This window comes from Sinocyclocheilus grahami, unplaced genomic scaffold, assembly GCF_001515645.1.
Source record: "Sinocyclocheilus grahami isolate Dianchi unplaced genomic scaffold, SAMN03320097.WGS_v1.1 scaffold4.1, whole genome shotgun sequence".
In the NCBI taxonomy this organism is placed as follows: domain Eukaryota; kingdom Metazoa; phylum Chordata; class Actinopteri; order Cypriniformes; family Cyprinidae; genus Sinocyclocheilus; species Sinocyclocheilus grahami.
Genome location: NW_015505183.1, coordinates 3,727,505 through 3,754,357, shown reverse-complemented (window position 1 = coordinate 3,754,357; position 26,853 = coordinate 3,727,505). Strand labels below are relative to the sequence as shown.

Here is a 26,853-nt window from a genome sequence, read left to right as displayed (position 1 = left end):
GAGGAGTCCAAATTCCACAGAGGCCCAAGACAACAGGATGTCATAAATCAGACCCTAGCCAGTCTAAAGCAAGCCTGACCAACTCTTTCACAGAACAGCTTTCAACATTAAAACAAAAGAACATTCCCTTACATATTGTTGGTGGAGTTCCCTTTAAAATCTGAAATGATTCCCTTTGAGCTAAATTGACCTGTTTCCCTTACATGGATGATATGACTACCATCACAATGACTAAAGCATGTACTAAGCGGCTGCTGGATAAGCTCCAGGAAAACATCAGATTGGCACAAATGGAGATTAAACCCGGAAAATCTCGCAGCATCTCCATTGTCAAAGGCTGACTTACTAAGGACAGGTTCTGTATAGCGGGAGAGCCCATTCCAACGGTCATGAAAAAGCCCATCAAAAGCCTTGGACGTTGGTACACCGCAGACCTTAAAGACTCAAAACAGGTAGAACTACTCAGGCAAGAGACAGTCAGTGGACTCAACAGAATCAATGGTACAGCTCTTCTGGGGAAGTTGAAGCTGTGGTGCTTCCAATTTGGTTTGTTGCCATGGCTTATGTGGCCAATTTCCATAAACAAGCTCAATTTATCTCACGCCAAGCACCTGGAGAGACTGGTGAGTACACAGTTGAGGAAATGGACTGGGCTACCAAGATGCCTTAGCAGCATAGGGCTGTACGGCAATGGAGCTCTCTCTCTTCCTATTACAAGCCTTGTGGAGGAGTACAAATGCGCCAAAGCGAGGCTGGAGATAACACTTAAAGAATCCCACAATCCCTGTGTAAGAGATGCTGCTCCAACATTGGCGACAGGGAGGAAATGGAATCCAGTTACAGCAGTTGCTGATGCAAAAGAAAAAAAAAAAAGACTTTATTCAACAATTCGTCTCCTCCGGCGTGACACGTCCAGCAGATATTCTCCAAAATGGCACCAGGGTGACGCAGAGGAGACGAATTGTTGAATAAAGTCGGGGTTTTTTTCCTTTTGCGCACCAAAAGTATTCTCGTAGTTTCCTATAATTGCGGACGAACCACTGATGTCACATGGATTATTTTACAGATCTCCTTGCTACGTTTCTGGACTTTGGAACATTTCAGTTGCGTTGCTGTCTATGCAGGGTCAGACAGCTCTCAGATTCCATCAAAAATATCTTAATTTGTGTTCCGAAGATGAACGAAGGTCTTACGGGTTTGAAACGACATGAGGGTGAGTAATTAATGACAGAATTTTCATTTTTGGGTGAACTAACCCTTTCAGTAAATCAGAAATGGTGAACATAACTGTTTGAGGAAGGCTCCGCAATCCTCTGCTCCCTCGTCGCCCCCCCCCCCCTCATCCCAACTGCAGTCATCTATTTATTCAGTTAGTAAGAAATAAAAAAATGGACCATTTTCAAAAAATATTTATAGCTGGGATCCCATTTGCTCCAATATCAAAACAACAACAACAACAAAAATCCATGATAGCATTTCTATGACTTTCCAAAAGCGGGGGAAAAAAATAAGAAGCATGTCAAATTTGCAGTCACAGCAACTAGTTGTTTGTAATTTAATGCCAGGTTAATATAACATATAGTGTTATAAATCTGTTACATTTTTTAAAAATGAAAAACAAAAAACTTCACATTAAAAATCGCAGTCTGTCCAAAGGGTCCATAAATAGTTTGATTAGGACATCATTACCCTGGCATTCTCCTCATTCGAACCATCGTCTTGATCATCAGCGCTGCAATGTTACGCCATTTTGGTATGACGTGTCTTGCTCGCACTTTCCAGTCAGCTGCAGAGACACAAGAACATTTCAACTGCAAGCATCAGTCTAAATGGTGATCAAAATATGCTATTCTAAATACATATTTTTAGGTACATTTATGAAACCAGTGACATTTTATGTCAGTCTTGTACAAAAGAGAATTTCTGTTTGAGTTTTAGTTTAACTTTTGCATGCAGTATTTTAGAGTAAGTGAATTTCTCCCTCTTTGTTGTACCTTTATATTTGGGTATGTCTTCTGGTGTGCTCTTTCTCAGTATGGGCTCTCTGCTCTCATCTCTCATACTGTCTGGAGATGGGCTGCTGTCGATTAGACGGCCCTGAGGACTCTGTTTGGAGCCCATCTGATCAAAGTCCTCACAAAGTTGCAAGAACGCACTCTCTAATGTCTAATGCACGCACATAGATGCAATTGAAAGATTAACCGAATCATTTTGCATGTATGTGCATATGAGATGTGTGTGTGTGTACCTACTGCTGCATTATGTTGCTTCATAACAGCATCTGGGGGACCTTCAGCTAACAATCGACCATTCCTCATCAAACCCACCTAAAGAGAGAGAAAAACAGTTTTTTTTGCTCATATGTTGCTCTTTTATAGCTTAAAAGACCTAATGGTATAATGGCTCCAGGATGTAGATGAGTTTGTTTGTTCAGTGTAATTGATTTGAAGAAATTTAGCATTACATCACTTGCTCACCAATGGATCCTCTGCAGTGAATGAGGGCTTCAGAATGAGAGTCCAAACATCTGATAAAAACATCACAATAATCCACAAGTAAACTACATGACTCCAGTCCATCAATTTACGAAGTGAAAAGCTGTGTGTTTATAAGAAACAAATCCATCAGTAAGGCAATTTAACTTTAAACTGTAATTTCTGGCCAAAGTATGATGGACTGGAGTCGTGTTGTGGATTATTGTGATGCTTTTATCAGCCGTTTGAACTCTTATTTTGACGACACCCATTCACTGCAGAATCCACTGGTAAGCAAGTGATGTAATGCTATTTCTCCAAATCTGTTCCAATGAAGAAAAACTAATTTACATCTTAAATGGCCTAAGGATGTGAAATTCTTTATCAAATTTTCATTTTTGGGTGAACTTTTTACTTTAAGTTATTCATTCAAGTATAAATCAGTCTAAGATGATTCACTTCGCAAATTTCCTCAAAGACAAAAAAAACCTACGGATAGAGAATGAGAGAGACAGGGATGCTAGACTGAGAAAGGGGTGCGTGGTATTGTTGTTTAAGGAATACTTCTCATATTTAGAAATTGACATCACTGTTCTGGGTTGGTGAGTGTACTGTACATAAGCATGTTGTGATTGTGTCTTTGGTGTCACTCTGTGTTGTTTGCAGTGTTGGGGGTAACTCATTACAAGTAATGCGAGTTACGTAATCAGATTACTTTTTTCAACTAGTAGTGTATAAATAAATCAACATTGATGTAGCAACTGTCTGGTTGACGCTACAGTCACACAAAATTATGCGCTGTTTCAAACTAACAGACGTCATGCCCTCGAGCCAAACTGGTAGAACAACACTTTGAAGAGAAATAAAATTAAACAATAGAGTCAGGTGACTTCAATTGTTCCTGATTCTACTCCCAGAATCGTCTGTCTGACGTCTACCAGTGCCTTTTTTGACATAATATACAGTAATACCCATTACTTATTGCAGGTTTGTCAGTGGTCTCAATACCAGCAATATGAAACCATGAAAACACTAACCAGCATCTTCTATAAAGAAAGACTGCTAATTCAAACATAAAAGCTCACCTTTTTGCCAAAAGCTAGTTTTAAGGTTATGTAATAGGCCACAGTACAAAGTACATTTGGCAAATGAATCACGACTATAATAAGGGATTACAGAAACAAATCTGTATGAGTAATGAGTAGAGTGGTTCATCTGTTCAAGAAACACCCACACCAGAAATCTAAGAATGACTCCATTAAATCATGCACTTCTGTTTTTATATCTTTACATTTAAACTGAGCATCTTCATATTTGAACTAAGAGTGGTAGTGAATTCTGGTACAGGTTCGTGGTCAGTTCAGGAAAGTATCTTACCGTATTGGCTTGTCTAGCTTCTTCAATGTAATGCGTTGTAATAATGACGGAAACCTGTCCTCCTCTTACAATGTCTACCAGGTGCTGCCATATCCTGTAGAAGTGGAGAGTTTGTTGCATGAGTGTGGTGCCTTTTTTTTTAATGGGACTTTTGTCTTTATGAGATTTATATGTTTCCATGCCTGAGGCTTTTTTTTCTAAAGCAACCAACCTTTAATGCATATAATTTTATTAGTACCAACATTCCCTGGGAATTAAACCTGAAATGAATCCATAAAGCTAACATGTGACATGGGATAACACAAACTGTTACTAAGTGGAAAGTGTCAGGACAGAAAATACAAAAGATTTCTATTTCAAATAAACACTGTTCTTTTTAACTTTTAATTCATCAAAGAATTTAGAAACAATATGTAATGTTTCCACAAAATGATTAAGCAGCACAATTTTTTATCAACATTTATAATAATTAGAAATGTTTCCTGAGTACCATATCAGCATATTAGAATGATTTCTCAAGGATCATGTGACACTGAAGACTGGAGTAATGGCTGCTGAAAATTCAGCTTCACTACTAAAGGAATAAATTACATTTTCAAATATATTAAAATGGACAAGTTATTTCAATTTGTAATATTTCTGTTTTTACTTTATTTTTAACAAATAAATGTAGCCTTGATGAGCACAACAGACTTCTTTTAAAAGCATTAAAAAAATCTTACTGACCCCAAACTTTTAAACAGTAGTGTGTATGTGGTAAATTAACACTCTTAGCATACACAATGCATAGGTTAGTATCGTACAAAGCAAAGCACTCCAAAATGGTTGAAGGCTTAGACAGGCTTGGACAATAGTCTGTTGTGTAAGAGGATTTCAGCAGGGTTCAACAGGGTCTGACTGGCACCCATGTGGTCTCAGCAGAAATATGAATTAATTTATTCTAAAATCTCAAATAAATTTCTAAACAATAAAACATTCTGAAGTATTAAAGCCACTGATATCAGAGGGCTGTGGTTATGAAATTTTCTAGTTTTCATCACATACCTGCATCTATGTTCTGCCCAGTAATTGCTGCATCATATATTAAAATGTGACACAGTGACCCTCTTTTTACCCATATACTGTAGACTCATTCCTTTCATGGCTACTTCTCCGTCTACATGTTCTTTACTTCCTTTTGTTCATGAATTAATCAAACTCAAGAATAAATGTAGATTGTCTCTGAGAATTTACAGCATAAAGCTTCTTTTCTTGAAAAGTTTATAATGAGTTGGAATCTTGAGCCTATAGAACGCAGGATAATCCTCAGCAAGTCACATACTCAGGATGCACTCGCATGGAAAGATCAAACAAAGGCATGCAAAAGAGTCCACTGGGATTTGTTTGCCCATTATGCATTGTGAAAGATCTTGATACTACAAATCCACTGAGGAAAGTCTTTGAAAAGGCTACTTAATTATAATATTTGAAACGAACAAGTTAATGAAATTAACTTCAAGGTGTTAGGGTCTAGGTTTCAGCCTGCAGTGAAACACAAAATATTAGGAAAGCTTAAGAGGAAAGTTACGGCATAGTTATGAATGTAAGCTAAAATGTTAAGTTGAGATGTCTGAGAGAGGGAGAGAGAGAAAGAGAAAGGAGTGGTGCAAGGCAAAAACCTCATGCTTCTAGAATGCAGAACAAGGTTCATCCACAAACACATAAACGGGAGAGACAGACTGGTAGTACTGGTATTAGTACGAATGCATTAGAAGCTTAGTAAAGGTGATGGGAAGATGCTGTGGAAGGTAAAGACAGATGAATACTGGAGATAGAGGTATGTTGTGCATACTTGGCCCGCAAAACAGGGTCCACTCCCACAGTGGGCTCATCCAGGATCAAAAGTTGTGGGTTCTGAAGCAGAGCAGCTCCAAGTGAGACACGCCGCCGCTGGCCTCCACTGAACAAAGTGAATAAATGTACGTAAATAGTCAGTTATGAACTTTCATAAAAAAAAATACAAATAAATTAAGTTAAAGTGTTGTTTGTCAAATGTGCAACAACATTCCAGACACCTATGGAAGCCCATTTACGTCACTGATTAAAAAATTACAAAAGGTAACTGCAAAAAAATATTTAAATAAATTAATAAAATAAATAAATTACCACTAAAAATAGATAAAAGAAATGGTAATATATAAATAATAAGTAGTAAAGATAAGCTTTTATTAGTAATAAAATACTAAGTCATAAAGTATTCTGTTCTCATGATTTAATTAATGGTCTATAGTTTTCTATGGATTTTATTTAGCTAAAACTGATATGTGGAGCAACAGACTGTGAATAGTGTTCACTTTAAACACAAAATCAGTTTAATTTCGTTTTTATAAACAATATTTGGCAAAGGAAATGCTTCTTATTACTAACAAATTTTGCAGCCAACTATTACACTAAACATTAATTATTTAAATTAATTAAATGATCATTGGAGAATCACAAGGTATCCCAAGATTTACCACAACTCCACTAACCCAACCCAATTTAACTAACCCAATCTGTAAAGGAGAAGTTGACTAGTTTGATCACTAAGACCTTCGGGGCCATTGTCTTATTTTTCAGATGGATGAGCCCTGCCTAGAGCCAGCTCATCACTGTAAAAACAAAAACAGACAAACTACATCTAGAGGACGACAGGACACTAGATGCCTTCTGCACTGAACTAAAAGTCTCATGCATCACATTCCTTGGCCTTAGTGAAGTCAATCTCCTCTGTGTATAAAACAATAATAATAATAAACCTTATTTTCTACAAACACACACAACAGTCATAAATAGTACTGGGGAATCTGTCACTTCATCTGCCAATATGATCTCTATGTCAGATATCAAACAAACATCAATAAACACTGCCAATAACTCATTAAACAAGTGTGCTATATTTAATAATTTCATAACTTTTAGATTCATTCAGATGTCCATATAAAACCCATTGTAGTCACATGACTATTTGACCCCTAGAAGGCCTCTATAGATGAAGCGTGAGAACTTTCAGAACAGAGCGGCCAGAAAAACAGACACAGGTTTTCCCAAATATTTTGAATGCATAATGTTATTAGGCAAGCTCTGATGAGAATGCTGCTGTCAGAAGAGTCAACAAAGAAAAGTGGGTCACACATGATGCCTCGTTTTGTTTTATCCTCCTCTCGGTCACTTTCAGAATTCTGTCATCATTTACTCAGTCTAATTTTGTTTCAAAGCCATTCATTTCAAACCCCCAAAATACGATTTCCTTTCTTCTGTGAAACACAAAACTTAAATTTCAGTCGGTTTCTCACAAATAGCTGTTGTAACACTTCGGCATACTCGCATGGTTTGGAACAACATGAGGGTGCATAAATTATGACTAGGTTTAATTTCTAGGTCAACTATACATTTGAAAAAAAAAATCACTGCAATGATTATTGCAAAAAATCATGAATGAAATGAAAAATCATTCTACCTGAGATTTCTCACAAGGCTGTTTTTCTGTGGCAGGCCTAGGAAATCAATGAGGAAATTCATCCTGGTTTCTGTTTCTTTAGATGAAAGGCCATGAATTCGACCGTAAAACCATAGTGTGTTGCTGATAGTGAACTCATTGTACAGAGCTATGTCCTGAAGGCAGAGAGAATGAAAAAAGAAAGAGGAAAAATATATGAAACTCAAGAAGATTCACTTATCGCAATAATCATACACGAGGCGTTATGGGTGAACACCAGCCTCTACTAATCTTTCACCTGTGGCATGTATCCCACCATCCTTCCTGGCACTTCATGTCCTGGGAAAGCGGGTGGTTTCCCCAGCACTGTGATATGACCATGTGATATCTTTAGAGTTCCCACAATGCATTTCAACAACGTAGTCTTCCCACAGCCACTTGGCCCCAGCAGCCCATAACTAAGGACAGGAAACAAACATAATCATAGATCCAGTCAATCCTCCACAGAGCACATCTAGTACAATGAGTAATTAAAATCCTATTTCAATTCAAAATTTCAATTTTAATATTTAAATTCAAATTAATCAAAAGTGAGAGTAAAGACATTTATAATGTCACAAAATATTTATATTTGAACTAAATGCAGTTCTTTTTAACTTTATATTCAAAGAAGCCTGGAAAAAAGTATCACCGTTTTCACAAAAATGTTCAGACGCACATTGATGATATTAATAAAATATATATATTTCTTGAGCACCAAATAAGCATATTAGAATGATTTCTGGAGTACTGGAAGACTGGATTAATGACTACTGAAGATTCAGCTTTGCCATCACAGGAATAAATTACATTTTAAATATTAAAACAGAAAATGGTTATTTTATAGTATTACTGTTTTTACAGTATTTTATCAAATTTTTTTTTTTACTGTATGATCATATAAATGCAGCCTTGGTGAGCACAAGAGTCATCTTTCAAAAACATGTTACATGTTGCTCCATATCCTATGAGCAACGTGTTTCTTGCTCTTCTCATCCATGCCTAAAGCTTACATCAGCTGACATCAGCATACTGATTTGGCAGGAAAGCCTCTACAACCTATTTCCACAGGGAACAGCCATGCCTGCCATCCTTTGTCTTTACACTCCTGAATTAAAGGATGATATTTCTAGGCCTTCCTCTCGTGAGCCTCCTCCTCACAGCCCTCCTCCCATGGTACGGTCAGCTCAATTAAGACGATTTTACGGTCTTTGGCCTTAGATTAAAGATGTTTTGCACCCTGACAATATGTGTGCCTGTGTTCCCTTTTGACCACAGAGCTTGCAGTACGGGTCGTCCCTCAACCCCCACGTGTGCAAATGAGATGGTGAAGGAAAGGTGTCATACACGGAGCACAGCAGGAAGGAGATGCGGTAGGCCTCCAGTCTCCACAACTCTGCCCATGTGATCTTACGCTTGGGCAGATCCTATTTTTTCCATGCTACCTGGAATGCTTGTTCCACTGCTCTGGACAAATGCCTCTTCTCCTCTTGAGCTCGGATTTCTGCCTGAACCATGCCTCACCTGATCGTAATCCTTGCGTTTCCAAACTGTTGGAAATGTGTCAACCCCAGGCCTTGACGTCCTGTGCAGGTGTTGCCAATGATGTCACGCAACTTCGATGAGCTTTATGCCTGTTCAATGGTTGCATTAACTGCCCATTTATGGCCTGAGCTTGTTGTGATGCCTGTTTGCTTTACCCGGTGCTTTAAAGGATGTCTTTGGAATCTCTCAGACTTAGTGCAACTCTGCATTTTGTCTCTGCATCAGAGGGAGCTACAGCTGTCCTGATCGAATGTAGAGGCCCACCGAAGAGAAACTTGGGGGAATCCCCAACCACATCCACAGGTGCTTGTTAATTTTCCTCCCAATGCTCTCTACAACTGTTAAAGGGAACTCATAGACTGTGAGTAGCCAAATAACACTGGACAGAAGGCCATGCTGCTACAGCCAGGATTTAAATTTTCCGAGGAGTCCGGACCTATTGGTTTTCTTCAACCACTCTTCGGTTTGCTTCACAGCATTTGCAACTTTGGCACCATCTTTCAGTGATGCACTGAACCTTTATAGGGCTGTCCTAAATGGATGGAATGATCTCGCCTTGAACTTGGAGGCCAAAATTGCTTGTGACTCTGCTCTTCCTGATCAACATTTCTGGACTTCCTAGCCTTTAAATGACAACCTTGCCCAAGTGGCTACGTTGTCCAGGGTTTCCAGTACCCATCTCACTTGAGCATGCATCACAGTTGTTATTGTTAGGTCATCCATAAAACCCTGCATCACTGGCTGAATAACACCTGACTCCAGGACAGGTTATGCCTTCAGATGCTGTTATTAGAAGGTTCATGCCCATGATAAGTAGGGTAGGGGAAATGCTACATCCCGTTGGGATTCCCTTCTGGAGATCCTGCCAGTTGACTTCAGTTTGATCCCACCTAGATAGCTGGTGGTCATATCTTGAATAGCAACTGGGATGTGGTAATAGTCAAGTACAAGCTGGATGAGGTCATGTGGAATAGCTCCATAAGCATTCGCTAGATCCAACCAGACCACTGTTAGATCGTCTTTCTTCTGTTTGGCCTCCCGGATCAACTGGCTGATCACTGATGTGTGCTTCAGACAGCCTGAAAAGCCCAGGATTGGACTTGTATTGAAGGAACGGAATGGAAGTATTAATGTGATTATTCTGCATCATGTAGGTGGTCAACCTTCTAGCAAGCACAGAGAAGAAAACTTTGCATTCCACACTCAGGAGGGAGATTGACTTACACAAGTTACACTGAGCGATTCTGGAGGAACACTCTTCTTTTGGGATAAAACATCCCTCTGACAGCTTCCAGCTTGCGTTTGGCCCAGATCTTCCTCAAAATCTTCCACAACCTTTGCAGAAGTTTCAGGCTTTTCTTGTATACCTTCTATGGTATACCGCTTGGACCAGGGGCACCTGAAGCTTTGATGATGTCTTGGATTTCCTGCCTAGTCAGCACCTTCACATTCAGTTTTTCTGGTCTACAGATGTTCTCATCTCTGCAGAGGTCTTCATGAGCTTCTTTTAGGAATTCCTCTTCCTACCTCGCGCTGGTTAATATGCCAGGCTTGGGCTGGCTTGGAAGTGTCCTTGTGAAACCATATGGGTTTTTTACAAACTGTGCTCGCCAAATAGTTCTTTGACAAGGTTGTATATGATAGTTGTGAGCGAGTAAATTTTCTGTGGACTGGGCCCGTTAGAGCTGCTTCCAGACATTATTTTAGAAAAAGGAAACAAAGACACTTAAATATTTTAAAACATCACTCTGATAAGACTTATCAGCATAAAGCAGATCATTAACAGATGATAAGAGGACAGATAGTCAGACCTATAGTGATATAAAAGTCAGGTAATTGAGATATATATAGTAAATAAAAGGAAAGCTGCCACTGCAGTAGCATCACAACATCACATTCACAGATCAAAGGCCAGGTGTTGGATTCTCTAGCCCCTCAGTATGGAGTATTTTAGAGGTTTGTTGTGCTACTAGTGCAGAAAACCTAAGGGATGTGGCAGGGACATGTCACATGAACATCAGGTCGGCATTTAGGCATGTTATCTTGCTTAAAGTGAACATTCAAGATTGGTGTAGCTTGAAAACACATTTAGAAAGCCAAAATTCTGGACTCACATTTGGCCCTGAGGCACTGTCAGATTGAGATTGTTGAGGACTTTAAGTTTCCCATATGAACGACACACATCATGACAGTGGATTGCAGCGCTGCAATTCCCGGCCTCCAAGTCAGTCTTCATAGTACTGCTTTCCAAGTGCTACATTTAAAAAAAATTAAATCAACTCAAAATAAATATTTCAACCACAGTAGAAAAAAATACATGCATCCAAATCAGCTTTAAATATGTAAAGAAACAAAAATTAAACAGGAGACATTTCCATTTGTTTCAGACAAATTCTGCTTAGACCCTGAAAAGTGTTAAAGGAAATGTCTTTGTTGTGTTGTCTATAACAACGTCACAGACTACACGACTTACATTGTTAACACAAAACTAAATATGATGCCTTATTTGTGATCCTTATATTTGTTTCTTAGCAACAGCTCAGATTCTGTAACTGAGTATCCTATACCGATGGAGCAAACTGGGACATCAGAACTGTAATCTCTCCTTCCTTCCACAGAATCTGTCATTCTCGCTCAATCTCTGCACACTTAATCCCAAATGTTTCATCACAAAACACACACAAACACTATCAAGATCTCTAATCCTTGCGTTAAGACTCTCCTGGAGAAAGGAAGACTGATGACGAAGATTTTAGCATATCTGAACAGAACCAGGGTATCTGCAGGATTTTTTAAATCATATTTAAGACTTTTTAAAGACCTTTTTTAAGACCTGCACAAATAAAATTAATACCACATGAGCGGGGTAGGGCAATGGCTATGGTAACATTAAACTGTAAAATGACTGTAAAAACATGATTTACAGTTCAGATACAGGTTTTCACAAAACAAAAACTTTTATAAAATGATAAACTTCACATTTCAAACTTTAAATAATTTATAAGGAAAGAGTCAAAAGTGTCAATTATTATATTAATTTAAATCATTATTATCAGTCAGTTAGATTAATTTAATAGTATTAAAATATTTCTTAGTATCTTAATTGTTTGGATTTTTACAATGCTTTAGCATTAGCTTCTTGTCGATCCACCGGTTCACATTTACTACTGCGTGTTTGCTGGGTAAAAATATAACAGCAGACTGGCTTACTGAAAATGCAAATTCATTTTCTGCCAGCAGGGGGCACTTTCGGAACGGCAGAAAAAAACCCGGTAATCGCAGTACACCTGACCTGCAGCGCTCATATTTATTGAAATCATAGCCTTTCAAAGTTTAATCATAAAGCTATAAGCCAATAGCAATTCTTGTCATTCTGTCCCCAAATTTAAGACCTCTTGAAATCATAATTAAGAATTTCTTGTACCATTTAAGACTTTTTATGGCCTTAAATTTGACACAACTAAAGGCCCGTTCACACCAAGGACGATAACTATAAAGATATTGATAAATATATAGTTCAAAAAATCTTTCTCAATATTAAAGAACAGCAGAGTCCACACCACAACTATAACGATAAAGACAAAGAGAAATGATATAATTGGAATCACATTCAAAATTATTTTTTTCCAGCTGATGAACGATAAAAAAAATTGACAGCCAGCTTGCGCTTAAAATAAACAGACGACATTGTTCGCTGGTGTGGACGCTAATATCTTTATCTTTATAGTTATCGTTCTTGGTGTGAACGGGGCTTAAATGTAATACTTTTAGAATTTTTAAGACCCGCTGAAACCGGGTCTTAATTATTTAAGATAAATTTATGATAACAAATTTGATTTATTATCATAAAATTATTCAAAAATACACTAAGAAATGCATTTAGAAAATGACTATATACCGATATGAAGAACACGTTTCCAGATTCTGAATTAAAATAATTTTTAAAAATAAATAAAAATGTCAAAAATGTTTTGGTGATGTAACTGTCTGGAGACTGTCTTTTTAAAAGGCTGAAATTCTGACCTGTAGTTTGACATAATCTTTTTATTATTATTTCTAGAAAAAAAACACGTATTTTAAAGTAGGCTATACTTTTTATCGTCTTGGACATCTTTAATTGTCATCAACCTATCTATGTGTTTAAACCGCACTCAGAATATTTAAGGTGATTTAAGGAGCCATCGTGGAAATCAGCTGACAATTTCGTTACTACACAGTCATTCTGAGCAGCTGAACTGGTTTGTTTTTCAATTTCTTCATTGTTTTGGAGGAAGCGCCTCCCTCTGTCACAGCACCTGACAGGAGCTTCACGAGCTGGTTGGGTCCTTCAGACAAACTTTCCAACTACTTACCTATTTGCATGCAACCATCAGTTCTTTAATTATATTTTAACGAATAAATTCAATTTTAAAGATAAATTACAACAGTATACAAAGCACAAGATACCAGAAGATGAAATAGGTTTTATGCACAGCCGTTAAAACGGTTAAAACCTATATCTACTCAAACTTTAGAAATAAAAATAGATTTTATACCAAGGCGGCTTTACAATCCTTGAAGACAAATCACGTCGATTAAATGAACAGTCCAGACGTCCGGTTGTGAAACGCTGTTTTTTTGTCGCAGCGTTATTTCATGACAGGTGCAGCGATGCGCAGCGTTTATAACCGCCGGCTACAGGCTGACAGTAGCTGCGAGTGTTATTTGTCTCTTCTAGTACCGACAAGACCCGCCCCCTGAGCGGTCGGCCTCCCCTCACTAGCCAATCCGATTATGAGAAGCCATACAGACGCAATCTGTGATTGGGCAGTTGAGAAGTCGCTCAAATAGCCATAGCACTCATAGCAAAAGTGGTACAGCAAAGAGCAGCATTGTCGGAATACAGGTGGGGAAAATAACGAAGTCTCCATGCTGCATTTCTACAGACACATGCAACAAACACCTTAAAGAAAGCAATCCCTCGGTGATAACAACTTACAATTACAACAAAGAGTTTTCTTAGTTGAAGCGGTTTGTTGAAATTGTTCACTGCTTCGTAGTGATGGGGAGTCTGATTCATTTCTTTGGAACAGTTCGTTTTAAATACCTGGTTAAAAGCCCGATTCAGAAATTATTTTGCCCCCTGCCGCAATTACACCATCGCGTGGCATAAGAGCCCCAATAAAGAAGTTATATATAGGCACAAAAATCTGTTTATTACTTTTTAATTATGCTGTGTAAGGGTGTTTGTTTTAGTTTAATGCGTCCGATATCAATTTGTTGCACGATTCAGCGCATAAAATATAAAGTAATTTAGAACCTAAATATAATTTGCACTTAAAATAAAGACATTTTAAAATGATTTTACACCTCTTGGTTGAATTAGTTTTTGGTCGTTAAGATAAAATACTATAACTGTGTTTCTTATCTGTGATGGTAAGCCATCATTCATATAATTGTACTTTCATTAGACCGTCTTTTTAATCTAGTTCAGCCGATTCAATGAAAAGATCCGACTCAAAAGAACGATTCGCACGGTCATCTCTTGTTACATTCCGGCTCTGCGTCATGGGGAGACACTGCAGCAGTAGACCAATCCGTCTTCTGCTCGCCACATCTATCTAAACCTAACAAACATGCACGAACGCCTGTAGAAAATCGCAGTTAATGACTGCTTTATATAGGATTCGAGTCTCAAAAAGAGACCGGCATCAAAACATAACATAGCCTACATTACATCGTTTGCACGTTGACACATCGTATCCACTCATGCAGACTCGGAGTAAAATGTAAACATACAAATTAAGAAAAAACACAATAACTCACTTTTTGCTCCATCTCCGTGCCTTCGTCAGGCGTTTCCTCTGTTCCATTACCGGACATGATTACCGGGCCGGGCATCGAGGTGCTGCCGGTGAGGAGCTGCGCTCGGCTCAGTGCGCGCAGATGAGCCGTTTAACTCATTCTGCTCCAGATCAGAGTTTAACTGCATGTTCTATACTGCAGAGTTGAACTGCAAGTAAACAGCATTAAATATTATTCTGATCACCTGTCTGTGCGCCTTTTGGAGTGTCTTATTCAGACAACTGTGATTAGTGTAGATTAGTGTAGCTGCGCACCAATCTAGGTCGTTTCCCTCTGGGGGAGAAAATCACTCTTGAGTATTAACATGTTTATTTGCATGAAACATAGATATGCATAACAAATATGGGAGAGAGGGGAAAAGGAAAGATAAGTCATATATCTAAACTGATATAGTAGCACTAATGTGAACATACAGGAGAAAAGAACAGAAAATATATAAACAGCAACACCGTCCTGATAGACAATTCACCAGTGAGCAGATCTTAAACGCTGAAAACCATCCAAAAAGAATACTATTTTTGTGCCTTTTTATTGATGTTAAACTTTAAACTATACAATGTAAAACAGAAGACAAAAACACTACTTCCTTTACACACTTTTTTCCTCACAGAAACGGTACAAACCATCTTTTCTTTAAGATGCCATAGTACTGCTGTCATTTTCATAATATATGCGATTGTGCGAAAGCTCCACCTTAAAAATAATACAGTGACAAGACATTAATAAGACAAACAACCAAAACACAAGTAAAAAAGCAGACATGCAGAAAGAAGCAGTTCCCTTACTGAAGATATCAAAACTGCATTATAATATAGTATTTTCTCGTGTGCTTGTCAGTTGTGATAAAACAACTACTGGAAGTAAAAAGGAAAGGATGGTTAGAAGATAAAGGTGAACAACGACCTAAAAACAGGTAGTTACATATCAATTAAAGAAAGCACTGAACTGAATGAAATTTAAAACAATACAGAGAAATAAAAAGAAAAAAAGCACATACTAATATATATATATATATATATATATATATATATATATACATATATTATAGCAACCAGGGGTCAGTATTCATTTAAAGTCTCTGGTTTCAAGTAGTAAAATGTGCAATTCTGCATTTCACCTCATTGAAAATAACTCCCATTTTCACAAACAGCACTCAAAAATAAAACCATAATAAACAAGTCATATATCATACATAAAAGGTGAATATGCTATTCTAAATACTGTGTATATAAAAGATGAAGTGTCTTTACTGCTAAAGATAAATCATCAGGGACATTTTCACATATTCCAGGACAATTCAATCCAGTTTTTAAAAAAAATAACAACTGTGAAAGTGAAGAAATAGGTAGCTTTTAAAAGATTCAATCTTTATATTAAATGTGATTTTTTTTTTATGGAACAAACAGTGACTTGAGCTGTTTTTGGAACTGTCAATGAATGATGAGGCCACAAGGTGATTGGCTGATGCCATGTTCGGTTATATGTGATTGGCTGCTGGAGTTAGGATGGAGGGGAACATTAGGACCCTGGCCTGCATGAAGGACAGGTCAGGGAGAAGAGAGATGACCTTTGCTGCTTCTTCGCTTATCTTTTCATCTCTTTCTGGCTTCCTGTCAAACAAACAGAAAGAATGAGCATTTTCTCAGTAATTGCAGCAGGGTCACACCCTATTTTGATTTTTCTAAAGCTCTTTAGCTGTAAAGTAGCCATGTAGTTGTGCTCATCATGTTAAGGCATATTAAAAGTGTATGCATTCATTCATGCACATGTCTAACCTGGCCGTTGTTCTGGTTTTCTCCATAGACTCCATAAGTTTTGTAAATGCATCTGTAATGTTGCGACCACTGGTGTTCTCCATTTTAGCTGTAGTCAGTTCATATATCTCTGGATCAACACCTAAATAAACAGAAATATATATATATAAATAAATTAAAAGAGACAAATACGCAGACACATTGTTTTCATTTCCTTGTCGTGCTTAAAACTTACATGTGACAGTAAATACAGTGAAACTATGTAAACAGGATCGCAGAAACACTTAAGATAATTTTCACCTTTAAGGTAATTTTTCAGAAACACAGAGGCAAATCACTCAATAGTGTATTAGATTTAAAGGAAGAAGAAAAAAAGAGATACTCACAGAGGCAGATACTGTAAGAAAGTGCAGAGAGAGGAAGCCAAGGACAGAACACTAGACTACGAACAAATGCTAAAGATGACAAGCTTCACTAAAGACTGATTTCAAAATCACAGACACATGGGAACAGGAAGGAAAGAAGGTTTCACAGCAAACCACTCACTTCTCTGAGACAAACCTTTTCTGTTCTAACCTGGTAGTGGAGTGTCAGTTTCACTATCTGAGCTACATTCTTCCACAGGGCCAAAATAGTCCAAATTTAGCTTTGATATTCCACCATCTAGTGCTTCACATGAGAGCAGCAGCAATGACAGCAGGACATAGAGGGTAGTAAGGGTAGTTAGTAGTTAAGCATACCCACAATATATTAACAATATTATACGCACTACCATTCAAAGGTTTTGGGTCAGTGCGATTTTTTATTCGGCATGGATGCATTCAATTGTTTAAAAGAGACAGTAAAGACTTCTACATAGTAACAAAGGATTTCTATTTTAAATAAATGTAGTTGAACTTTATATTATCAAAGACTCCTGAAAAAAATGTATCATGGTTTCCACAAAAATATGAAGCTGTTTTTAGCATTGATATTAAGAAAATATTCTTGAACACCAAATCAGCATATTAGAATGATTTCTGAAGGATCACAATACAATGGCTGCTGAAAATTCAGCTTACTCACAGAAATAAATTAAATTTTTTAATATTTTAAAATAGAAACAGTTACGTTGAATGGTTTTTACTGCATTTTCTTTAAATAATAAAAAAACAAACAAACAAACAAACAAAAACTTACCAACCCCAAACTTCTGAACAGTAATGTACATGTATAACAGCAGATCATCACCAGGAAATTTGTATTAGGAGCAACAGGGCAAGAAAAAGTAAAGAGAATAAGACAGGAGATGAAAGCAAGCCATGAACAGAATAGAGAAACTATAGTCATACTGTAGTATAATATATTTATTGACATATTTAATAACAATTCGGTGCAAACTAAGTGGAAAAAAATTACTATCCAGAAAAAGAAATCAAGGTCAATCATTTTGGTTAAAGAAATGTTCTGGATTTCTTAATTAAAGCTTGACAACATTTGTGGCATAATGCTGATTATCACTAAAAATAATTGACTCGTTCCTCAATAAAAAGCAAAATATCAAGGCAACTGCACTGGGAGAAAGTCTTAATAGAAACAGTTAAGTCAGTGCTTAACTGTTTCTATTTAAATGCTTTAAAAAATACAGCCATAATAAACTGTAAACGTTTTTTAAGCAAAGAATAAGAAAAAGAAAGGACAAGCCAAAGATTTTTTCTGTGGTAATCAACATTATGCTGCAATTTCTGTTGCTTGAACTTGTATTGAACCCATAACATTTGCGGTATATCACAGTATGCAAGTTAAGTTGGTCAAAAAAGTGCACCAACGAATGTTTCACTGCCGGTCACAGTGGCTTTTGAGACAGTAAAGAAAAGGTTTTGCTTTTATCAGAAGGAAAACAAAATTATACATTTACATTGACTGTAAATGACTACATAATTAAACCTTCACAATTTTAAAATAGCATCTCAATTTGTTGTAGCATCTGTATGTAAATCTTTGAAAATGTGGTGGTGTTTCCCCTTTAATTTTAGCCAAGGCGAGCTGTGCAATGGCTTCAAGTAAGCACCAGCAATAAGGTCAGCTCAGCTAATACACAATGCTTTAAAAAATACAGCCATAATAAACTGTAAACGTTTTTTAAGCAAAGAATAAGAACAAGAAAGGACAAGCCAAAGATTCTTGCAGTGATTTTTCTGTGGTAATCAACATTATGCTGCAATTTCTGTTGCTTGAACTTGTATTGAACCCATAACATGTGCGGTATATCACAGTATGCAAGTTAAGTTGGTCAAAAAAGTGCACCAACGAATGTTTCACTGCCGGTCACAGTGGCTTTTGAGACAGTAAAGAAAAGGTTTTGCTTTTATCAGAAGGAAAACAAAATTATACATTTACATTGACTGTAAATGACTACATAATTAAACCTTCACAATTTTAAAATAGCATCTCAATTTGTTGTAGCATCTGTATGTAAATCTTTGAAAATGTGGTGGTGTTTCCCCTTTAATTTTAGCCAAGGCGAGCTGTGCAATGGCTTCAAGTAAGCACCAGCAATAAGGTCAGCTCAGCTATTCCAAAAAAGATTTGCAATCTCTTTTTAGTCAAACCTGAGACAGTAGCTGGTGCACAGGGACCAATTTGGTTGTATTTTTGACAACACAACTGAGAACATACTTGATAATGGGTATAATTCTCTTTATCTGAAATCTTGCATATAATGGCAAGGTAATAAATCACAGTAGAAGCTGCATACTTATAGTCTGAGGTAGTATATTTCAGCCTCTCTGTGTGTGGACAGCATAGTGACGTGGGTCTGGACTTTAACAGTAAACAAGATGGGAGAGAGGCAAGATATAAACACAAATAAACATTTAAAAGGAAACTACGATGAATGGATTTATATCTTTGCTGACTAAATAGTGTTTCAAGAAGAAAGACAAACAACTGGGAGAATTTTTTTCTCTGTTCTTTGGATTATAAACAAGATTTTGATGGCTACTTCTCAAATTATTCTGCTAATGGTAGGTTGGTGCTGTGTTAAATCAACACTGATAAATTGGACAGCATAGTGACGTGGGTCTGGACTTTAACAGTAAACAAGATGGGAGAGAGGCAAGATATAAACACAAATAAACATTTAAAAGGGAAACTACGATGAATGGATTTATATCTTTGCTGACTAAATAGTGTTTCAAGAAGAAAGACAAACAACTGGGAGAATTTTTTTCTCTGTTCTTTGGATTATAAACAAGATTTTGATGGCTACTTCTCAAATTATTCTGCTAATGGTAGGTTGGTGCTGTGTTAAATCAACACTGATAAAACAAGTACCAGGAGAGAAACTTTCCTAAGTGGTGTGTGAATTGTGAAGGGACAGGAAGTTTGAAAAATGGAGAGAAGAAAAGTGTAGCGTGAGAGATGAAGGAAGTGCTCAGACAGGGATAAGCCAGGCAGCATCAGGAGTAGGATTTCTGCCGTGAGTGGCAAGTGGCTTTTTCTTGAACTCTAGAGAAGGAGGCACGGCGAAAAGACATACCGTCAATACTAATGGCCAAAGAGGATGCCACCTGCAGGATAACACATGGAGTTAGAAACTTTTTCAACCAACTTAAGAGTGAGAGAATGTCCAAAAATACAACAAATCTAAAGACTGAAGATTAGATCACTAATATATCTGTATCTATACATCTATGTGTATGTCTGCACTTTTCACCTGAGTGCATAGAATATTTCCACTCTCCACAGGAGCAGAAGGGGAAAGTGCAGGGGAGGCTGGAGATTTTTGAGACTCTTTGGTGGGTTCCAGCATTCCCTAAGAAGAAGGGACAGATATTTGGTGAAAACAAAACATATATAAAAATATATATACATTTTTTTGTTAAAATTGTTCTTTAAAAAAAAATCATCCTGCCCACAAACTTTTGAATGGCAGTGTATATTTTTGGAGTTTATGACTTAATTTACCAGTCCAGCAGCAAACATAGGCACGATCACTGGCTGCTTCTTATCTCCAGTGAACAACTATGAGAGGAATAAGAAGACAGTGAAAAAGTAAAATCAATAATAGTAATAGTTAAAAAAAAAACAGCTCTAAATTCTGTGACTGTCTGATTTTAGTGTACACTAACTAGCAATATACGTCACATCAGAGAAGAAGCACTTGTAATTAACAATATTGCATGTCTATGAGGTATGTACATTCAAGAACTCACAATATTCCTGATTCCTAGGCAATCCAGAAGTATTCTGTTGCTATGGGAACCAGCCCACTTGTACTTAAGACCATGAGTGCCGAGGATGTCCTGAAGGTGGCGCCACATGGCCAATGCATTCCTGCCGAAATAAAAGAACCAAGACCTTCATACCCTGAGTTCTTTCTCTGAAACTATAGACAAACTAAACACACAGGATATATTTAAACACTAGTCTATTTATGGACTCCGCCTCAGGCTAAAAAATAAAGCAGACAATTGTGAGATAAAGTTTAAAATAAGAAAGTCACATTGTGAGATGTGAAGTCGCAATAATAACAAATAAAGTCACAATTGTGAGATATAAAGCCAACTGAATTGCATTGCATTTGAAAGCAAATTCAGCCTATGAATCCTGACAGTTGAGAAGATTGTACCCAAGATGAGACTCTGACTCCTGTGTAAAAGAGCTGCTTGTAATCCTTTGCTCCTGAGCCTGTAGGAATTTGTGGAGGGGCAAGACCTCAGTGACCCCGCTGACCTCAGGACGGATGTCTGAAGGGAAAGCGGTTCTGAACAGATGCTGTATTTTGCAGCTGAAATCAGCCTGCGAGGGACACAAAACACAGGTTGCAGTTCATCTAAACTTCTTTCATACATTTTAAATGTTTGATTTTAGTCAGACTAAAACCCATTAATGAACTGCAATTCACTTGAACAAAAGTATGTCACCGTGATTAACATCTAACAACTCACAGTGCTACTCTGGGGGTTGTCGCTAGAGGGCGCTACTGAAGTCTCAACATCTTGTTCTTCTTTACCAAGGTAAGTACTCTGTTCATCCCCAAATGTGGCCCATGAATCCTGACCCTCTTCAGTGGCTTCAGGTGGTCCAAATGCAGCCCAGCTGTCCTCCCTTCCCATCGCCACACCTCCAAACGGAGCTGAACTAAAGTCGGCAAAACTGTCACTAGGATGCAACTCTGAACAAAAAGCTACTTCATCATCCACTGCTTCCTCAGCCAGCTCATTGTCATCCTTGAAGTCCTTCAGGGTGTCCATGTCACCAAACTCATCATCTGTGGAGCACCTGGACCTTGCAGTGACAAATTCAGGAAATCCTTCCTGGGTTATAGATTCAGTTCGGCTGAAGTCTGTGGAACCCTGAGTTGCATCTCTTAAATCTCCGAAATCCTCGTCGGCTGTGGAGTCTATGGGTGTCTCAACCTCCTCATCTACTTCCACCTCTGCCTTTACAGATGATCCATGAATTTCCCTTGCGTTTCCGCTCAGCTGTATGTCAGAGATTACATCCACATCCAATGAGGGGGTCGTCTCTGTTTCGGTTATGTCAAGACAGCCTGCGTCACCACATACAACAAAGTTCTTCATTTGGTCCTGCTCACCTTCAGCCTCCTGCGTATCTCTACAGGAAGTAAATGACTGGGAGTCACCACATAACTCCAGTATGGTTTCTGTCTCTCCAGGTTCAGATTCTTCTTTAAGCGATAAGTGATTTTTCGAGTCTGACAGGATGTCCATTTGGTTAATTAACTGGTTTCCGTCTAACACATCAGCTACACTGCCGTCTAGTCCAGAGCTTTCCTCAGTGTCTGTGCTTTGTAAGCAGGTGGAAAGAGCTCTGTCCTGCTCTGAATTTGAAGACCCACTGTAGCCATTTCTGAGGCTGTGTCCATCACCCGTGCTGCTGTTTTGGACATCGGGAAGTATCGAGGGAGAGTTCTGACCATATTCAGCAGAGAGCTCCATCTGTAGGTTGAAGGACGTCATGCCATTTGTGAGAATGTCAGACGATTCCTTCTCTGTTTTCTTGACACCGCTGATTGATTCTCCTACCATTTTTCTCTCGTTATCCCATCCACTCCCCGATACAGTGACGTTCTGCACAGATTTGATGTACAGGTCAGGTGGGGAGTCCTCCAGTGCGTTTGATTGGTTGAATGTTGTGGGCGTGTTGAGCTCTGAGAAGCAGAAACTGGAGGACATCCCTCTACCATCGAAACCCCCAAACTCACCAAACTCATCCTCCTCTTCTTCCTCTCCAGCCTCATCCAGTGGAGGAGGAGAGGAAGAGTACAAATGGATGACATCGGGCTCCATGGTCCTCTTGCGCCACCTGTGGCCACATGCACACACACCCCTAGAGAAAAATAAATAAAATAAGACAGAAAGACAATTACAGAAAACTTGAGAATGTTGAGACATGAATTTAAAATTACTTTAACTATCAACTCTTTTCAATTAGCATCATGTTTTTTTTCTTCATCTAAATTTACTACATATTTAATACTTATAATAGTGCACTGCTTGGCAGTTAGGTCTTGTAGTATAGTTTATGGCTGAGCACTAAAAGCAGGAATAATACAAAAGTAAAAAAAAACATGTGAAAGGCTTCAGGCTAAAGTAGTCAGCACTGCTGGATCAGAGAGCAGCCCATTCATTATTTACCAGCACTTTAGATGTGACCCCTCTTTCATGGGCTAAATCTAGGGCATGGTTTAAAGAAAGCTGCAAAGAGTAACAACACTTTTTTTACTTGTGCATGAGCAGTGAAATGACTTGCAATTGTTGCTTTTGTTTAAAGATTTATTTTTGGCGTTTTTGCCTTTATTATGATAGGACAGTGTAGAGATGACAGGAAGCGAAGTGGGAGAGAGAGACAGAGGGGGACGGGATCGGGAAAGGTCCACGAACCGGGTCTCGAACTCGGAACGCCCGAAGTGCAATGACGCTGTATGTCGGCACGCTGGCCACGAAGCGATCGGCGCTAACATAACTTGCAATTATTGACTAGTCCTCAAACCTCAAAGGATCTGACAGGTCTCACATGATGGTTAAAGTATACAGCTATTAATATTTAACCGATTGTCTGCAGACTCATAAACCTGGTGTAAAGTACAATGGTGGTGCAATGAGGAAAATCAATAATAGTGGCCATATGCAAATTCACTTTACATTAGTTTCAAGTAGGTTCATGTTTCCTTGTTTATGAAAGTTTCTAATACAGTCACCATTGTGAAAGTGAAAACAAGTTGCAAATATCTGTACCGTTTTACACAGTTAGCTGACCTACACTCAGTTTAAACAAAACTATAATTAGGTGACAGCTGGATAACAATTCTAGAACTCAAGATAACACTTGTAGAACATTAACCTCTCAGAGACCAAGCACTGATATTAATGATGTATCAATATCAATGCAATGCCCCTTAATTACATTTCAGTGAGCACCGAAACACGATTAGTGTTTCAAACAGTTGAGAGGTCAGTTGCCAACTCCTTTTGCCTTCTTTTGTTCTGTTTTACATAACAGTTCCAATGACAAAGGCCTGTATCAGCATCATGGATGAGGCATGATGATCTAATGGACACTGTTAGTAATCTGACTTGAGGAAAAACTAAATTAGGTCACACAGTAACCTACATTCTATACACTACCATTCAAACATTTGAGGCCAATAAGTGTCATATGCTCAAAGAGAATACATTTATTTGATCAAAAGCACAGAAATATTGTGAAATATAATTACAATTTTAAAACTATTTTAATTAGGGATGCACGATATATCGGCCACCATATTGGTATCGGCCGATAAATACTCAGTTTTTCTGTTATCAGTATCGGCCTGATAAGAAAATTTGGCCGATATCTTAAAGCCGATAAATAATGCATTATTTCCTTCAGAGACACTTCAGATGCGCGCTGTTTGTTTGCAGCCTTTTGTGCAATTGTACGTTGTAATATTGTGTTTATTTGAAGTATATCTGATTTATCTCATATAGAATGCGTTTGGTTAAGTTAAAAGAGAGCTTCAGTTTACCGGTGATCGTCTTTAGCTCAGCGCACGCAGCTCAAACAGCAGTGCACAACATTAATAACTATGATTGGGAATGTTGTGTATATAACATTCTAATGAGAACATTATTATAATAAAACGTTGTGCATTCTTTGGGTTTAGTTGCTATGTTTCAGCGCGTTGATATGGGAAGAGCGCATCCACAACAGGATCACACATTCTGACTATAGCATGCAATAACTGCATCATTTTGTATATATATATATAAGTTGTAATATTATGTTTATGTTTTATTAATATTAATCTCAGCATGCATTTCCTGCATCCCTAATTTTAATATATATTTTTTTAATTTAAATTTATATTTTTTGTGATGGCAAAGATGAATTTTCAGCTGTCTTTACTCGAGTCTTCAATGCCACATGATCCTTCAGAATATGCTGATTTGGTGCTCAAGAAATATTTCTTATTATCAAATTTTAAAACGCTTGCTTAATATTTTTGTGGAAACCTTGATACATTTTTTCAGGGCTCTTTGATGAATAGATACAGTTGTTTGAAAAATAAATAATTCTAAATATTTTGCCATCACTTTTGATCAATTTAATTCATCCTTGCTGAATGAAAGCATTAATTTCTTTCCCAATAAACAAACAAAAAAAACTCAAATAACTAACAAAATAAATAAATCTTACTGACCCCAAACTTTTGAACAGTAGCATATACTGCGGTTTGAGTGTGTGTGTGTGTGTGTGTGTGTGTGTGTGTGTTTGTGTGTGAGACATCATGTTTTTCTGCTCACTCATAACTAAAAGTAAATTGCAAAGATGCTCTTTGATTCTGGAAAACAAAAGTGTACAAATCTGCCTAGAATTCAGTTACACAAGCACACAAGTACACTGATGTGAATTTGGGCACTTATGATTTGAAATATTTTGCCTACTAGCCCACATACTAGAGTACTTAGTTTGCCTCATGCAAACAGACACGCTCATATACACATGCACACTGTGTAAACGTTGATATGTCCTCTTTGAAGGGAGTGTAAACTGATGAGGAAACCCAATCCACTTCCTTTGTGCCCTCAGACAAACAGCACAGACTCAGAGCCGGAGACCAAACACTGAAGGACAAAAACTTCATCCATTTAGAATTCCAAACATTAAGAAACAAGATTTAGCCTAATCCAACATTAAAAATAACTTTTGATTGAAAACATCTAGAATAGTATTGTCCAGCACAATTCACAAAACTAATTTAGAGGGTATTTTTCTACCCCCATGAAAAGACAGCTGAAGTGGTCATACCTGTGATTAACTAGTCTATGCGTGTTTGAAACAGAAACATTTAAGTTTATGCTGAAAATAAGGATGTTCAAAAAGTCATTCGAAGTATGAACCTATTACAGGGTCCCAAGACCAATGAATTTCCAGAACTTTTTCAGTCATTTTTAGAACGTTCCATAGGTAATACACACACAAAAAATTATTTCTTACATAAATAGTAAACAATTACATTTCCCTCTGAGCCACTCATAATACACTTGCTGACTTAAATGGTTACAGAGAAAAACTGGGCATCATGCACTAAACATCATAAAACTCACATAGAAAAACACGTACCTTGTTGCTATATGCATGACATGCACTACGACATGTGTTCTAAAATCCGCTCAAAATATCAAACATGTCTGAAATCCTAAAACTGGACTTAATTCTATCATACACTATCTGTGAAACCTGCCTACTTGTCAACTTGTGTAGTCAATTCCAGCCTGAAGGTTAGTTCTTCCACACAAGACAATCACTTCTTTATGGACTCTTCAAACTGGTTGCAACAACATTAAAAGCACACAATTCTCCAGAATGGTATTATATGCTGTTGCAGTAACACTTGTCCTCACAAAAATCACTGGAATAGCCAAAACCATTCACTAGATTATCCATATAATTTTAGCAATATAATTGTAGGACTGTGCCATACGGGAGTAACCCAAGAAGTGTTTTGACTGAAATATGTATGAGCAGAACACAAATTAGGCAATGCATAAGTGACTGTTTATAAATATACTGCCAATGACAAGACTCCTGGGTAATGCTACAGGGTAGACAACTGATATATCTAGATTCTAGATACTACAATAATGCAAATCAGGTGTCTTTCGCTCTCCTGTTACTAAATAGAGTGAAATAAACATTATATAATAAATAACATTATAAATAAACATTAAATATGGATTTTTAAAATTGCATAGGTTATATATTAAAAAGTGTTTTTCTTATATGGAACACAAAAAGAGTTGTTAATCAGATAGGGGGGGGGGGGGGGTTTAAAAAAAGGAAAAAAATGCAAACCGGACAAAAATTTTTT

General features: G+C 37.5%; 2 protein-coding genes across 2 annotated transcripts in view; both read right to left on the bottom strand.

Moving 5' to 3' along the window:
* Nucleotides 1-14,804, bottom strand: part of LOC107583272 (ABC transporter G family member 20-like) — a 32,025-nt gene extending 17,221 nt beyond the window's left edge. The window contains exons 1-9 of the mRNA XM_016269443.1: nucleotides 14,698-14,804; nucleotides 11,007-11,146; nucleotides 7,607-7,766; nucleotides 7,330-7,484; nucleotides 5,683-5,790; nucleotides 3,852-3,945; nucleotides 2,253-2,327; nucleotides 1,995-2,166; nucleotides 1,690-1,786 (exon numbers count right to left, since the gene is read on the bottom strand). Of these exons, the coding sequence (XP_016124929.1) occupies nucleotides 1,690-1,786; nucleotides 1,995-2,166; nucleotides 2,253-2,327; nucleotides 3,852-3,945; nucleotides 5,683-5,790; nucleotides 7,330-7,484; nucleotides 7,607-7,766; nucleotides 11,007-11,146; nucleotides 14,698-14,772 (1,076 nt within the window). The 5' untranslated portion in view covers nucleotides 14,773-14,804. The remainder of the gene's footprint in view (nucleotides 1-1,689; nucleotides 1,787-1,994; nucleotides 2,167-2,252; nucleotides 2,328-3,851; nucleotides 3,946-5,682; nucleotides 5,791-7,329; nucleotides 7,485-7,606; nucleotides 7,767-11,006; nucleotides 11,147-14,697) is intronic.
* A 992-nt stretch (nucleotides 14,805-15,796) lies between these two features.
* The window catches only part of LOC107583266 (aftiphilin-like), an 11,964-nt gene continuing 907 nt past the window's right edge, over nucleotides 15,797-26,853 (bottom strand). The window contains exons 2-9 of the mRNA XM_016269429.1: nucleotides 21,422-22,826; nucleotides 21,103-21,272; nucleotides 20,687-20,807; nucleotides 20,439-20,495; nucleotides 20,188-20,286; nucleotides 20,011-20,041; nucleotides 16,512-16,632; nucleotides 15,797-16,346 (exon numbers count right to left, since the gene is read on the bottom strand). Of these exons, the coding sequence (XP_016124915.1) occupies nucleotides 16,214-16,346; nucleotides 16,512-16,632; nucleotides 20,011-20,041; nucleotides 20,188-20,286; nucleotides 20,439-20,495; nucleotides 20,687-20,807; nucleotides 21,103-21,272; nucleotides 21,422-22,786 (2,097 nt within the window). The 5' untranslated portion in view covers nucleotides 22,787-22,826 and the 3' untranslated portion in view covers nucleotides 15,797-16,213. The remainder of the gene's footprint in view (nucleotides 16,347-16,511; nucleotides 16,633-20,010; nucleotides 20,042-20,187; nucleotides 20,287-20,438; nucleotides 20,496-20,686; nucleotides 20,808-21,102; nucleotides 21,273-21,421; nucleotides 22,827-26,853) is intronic.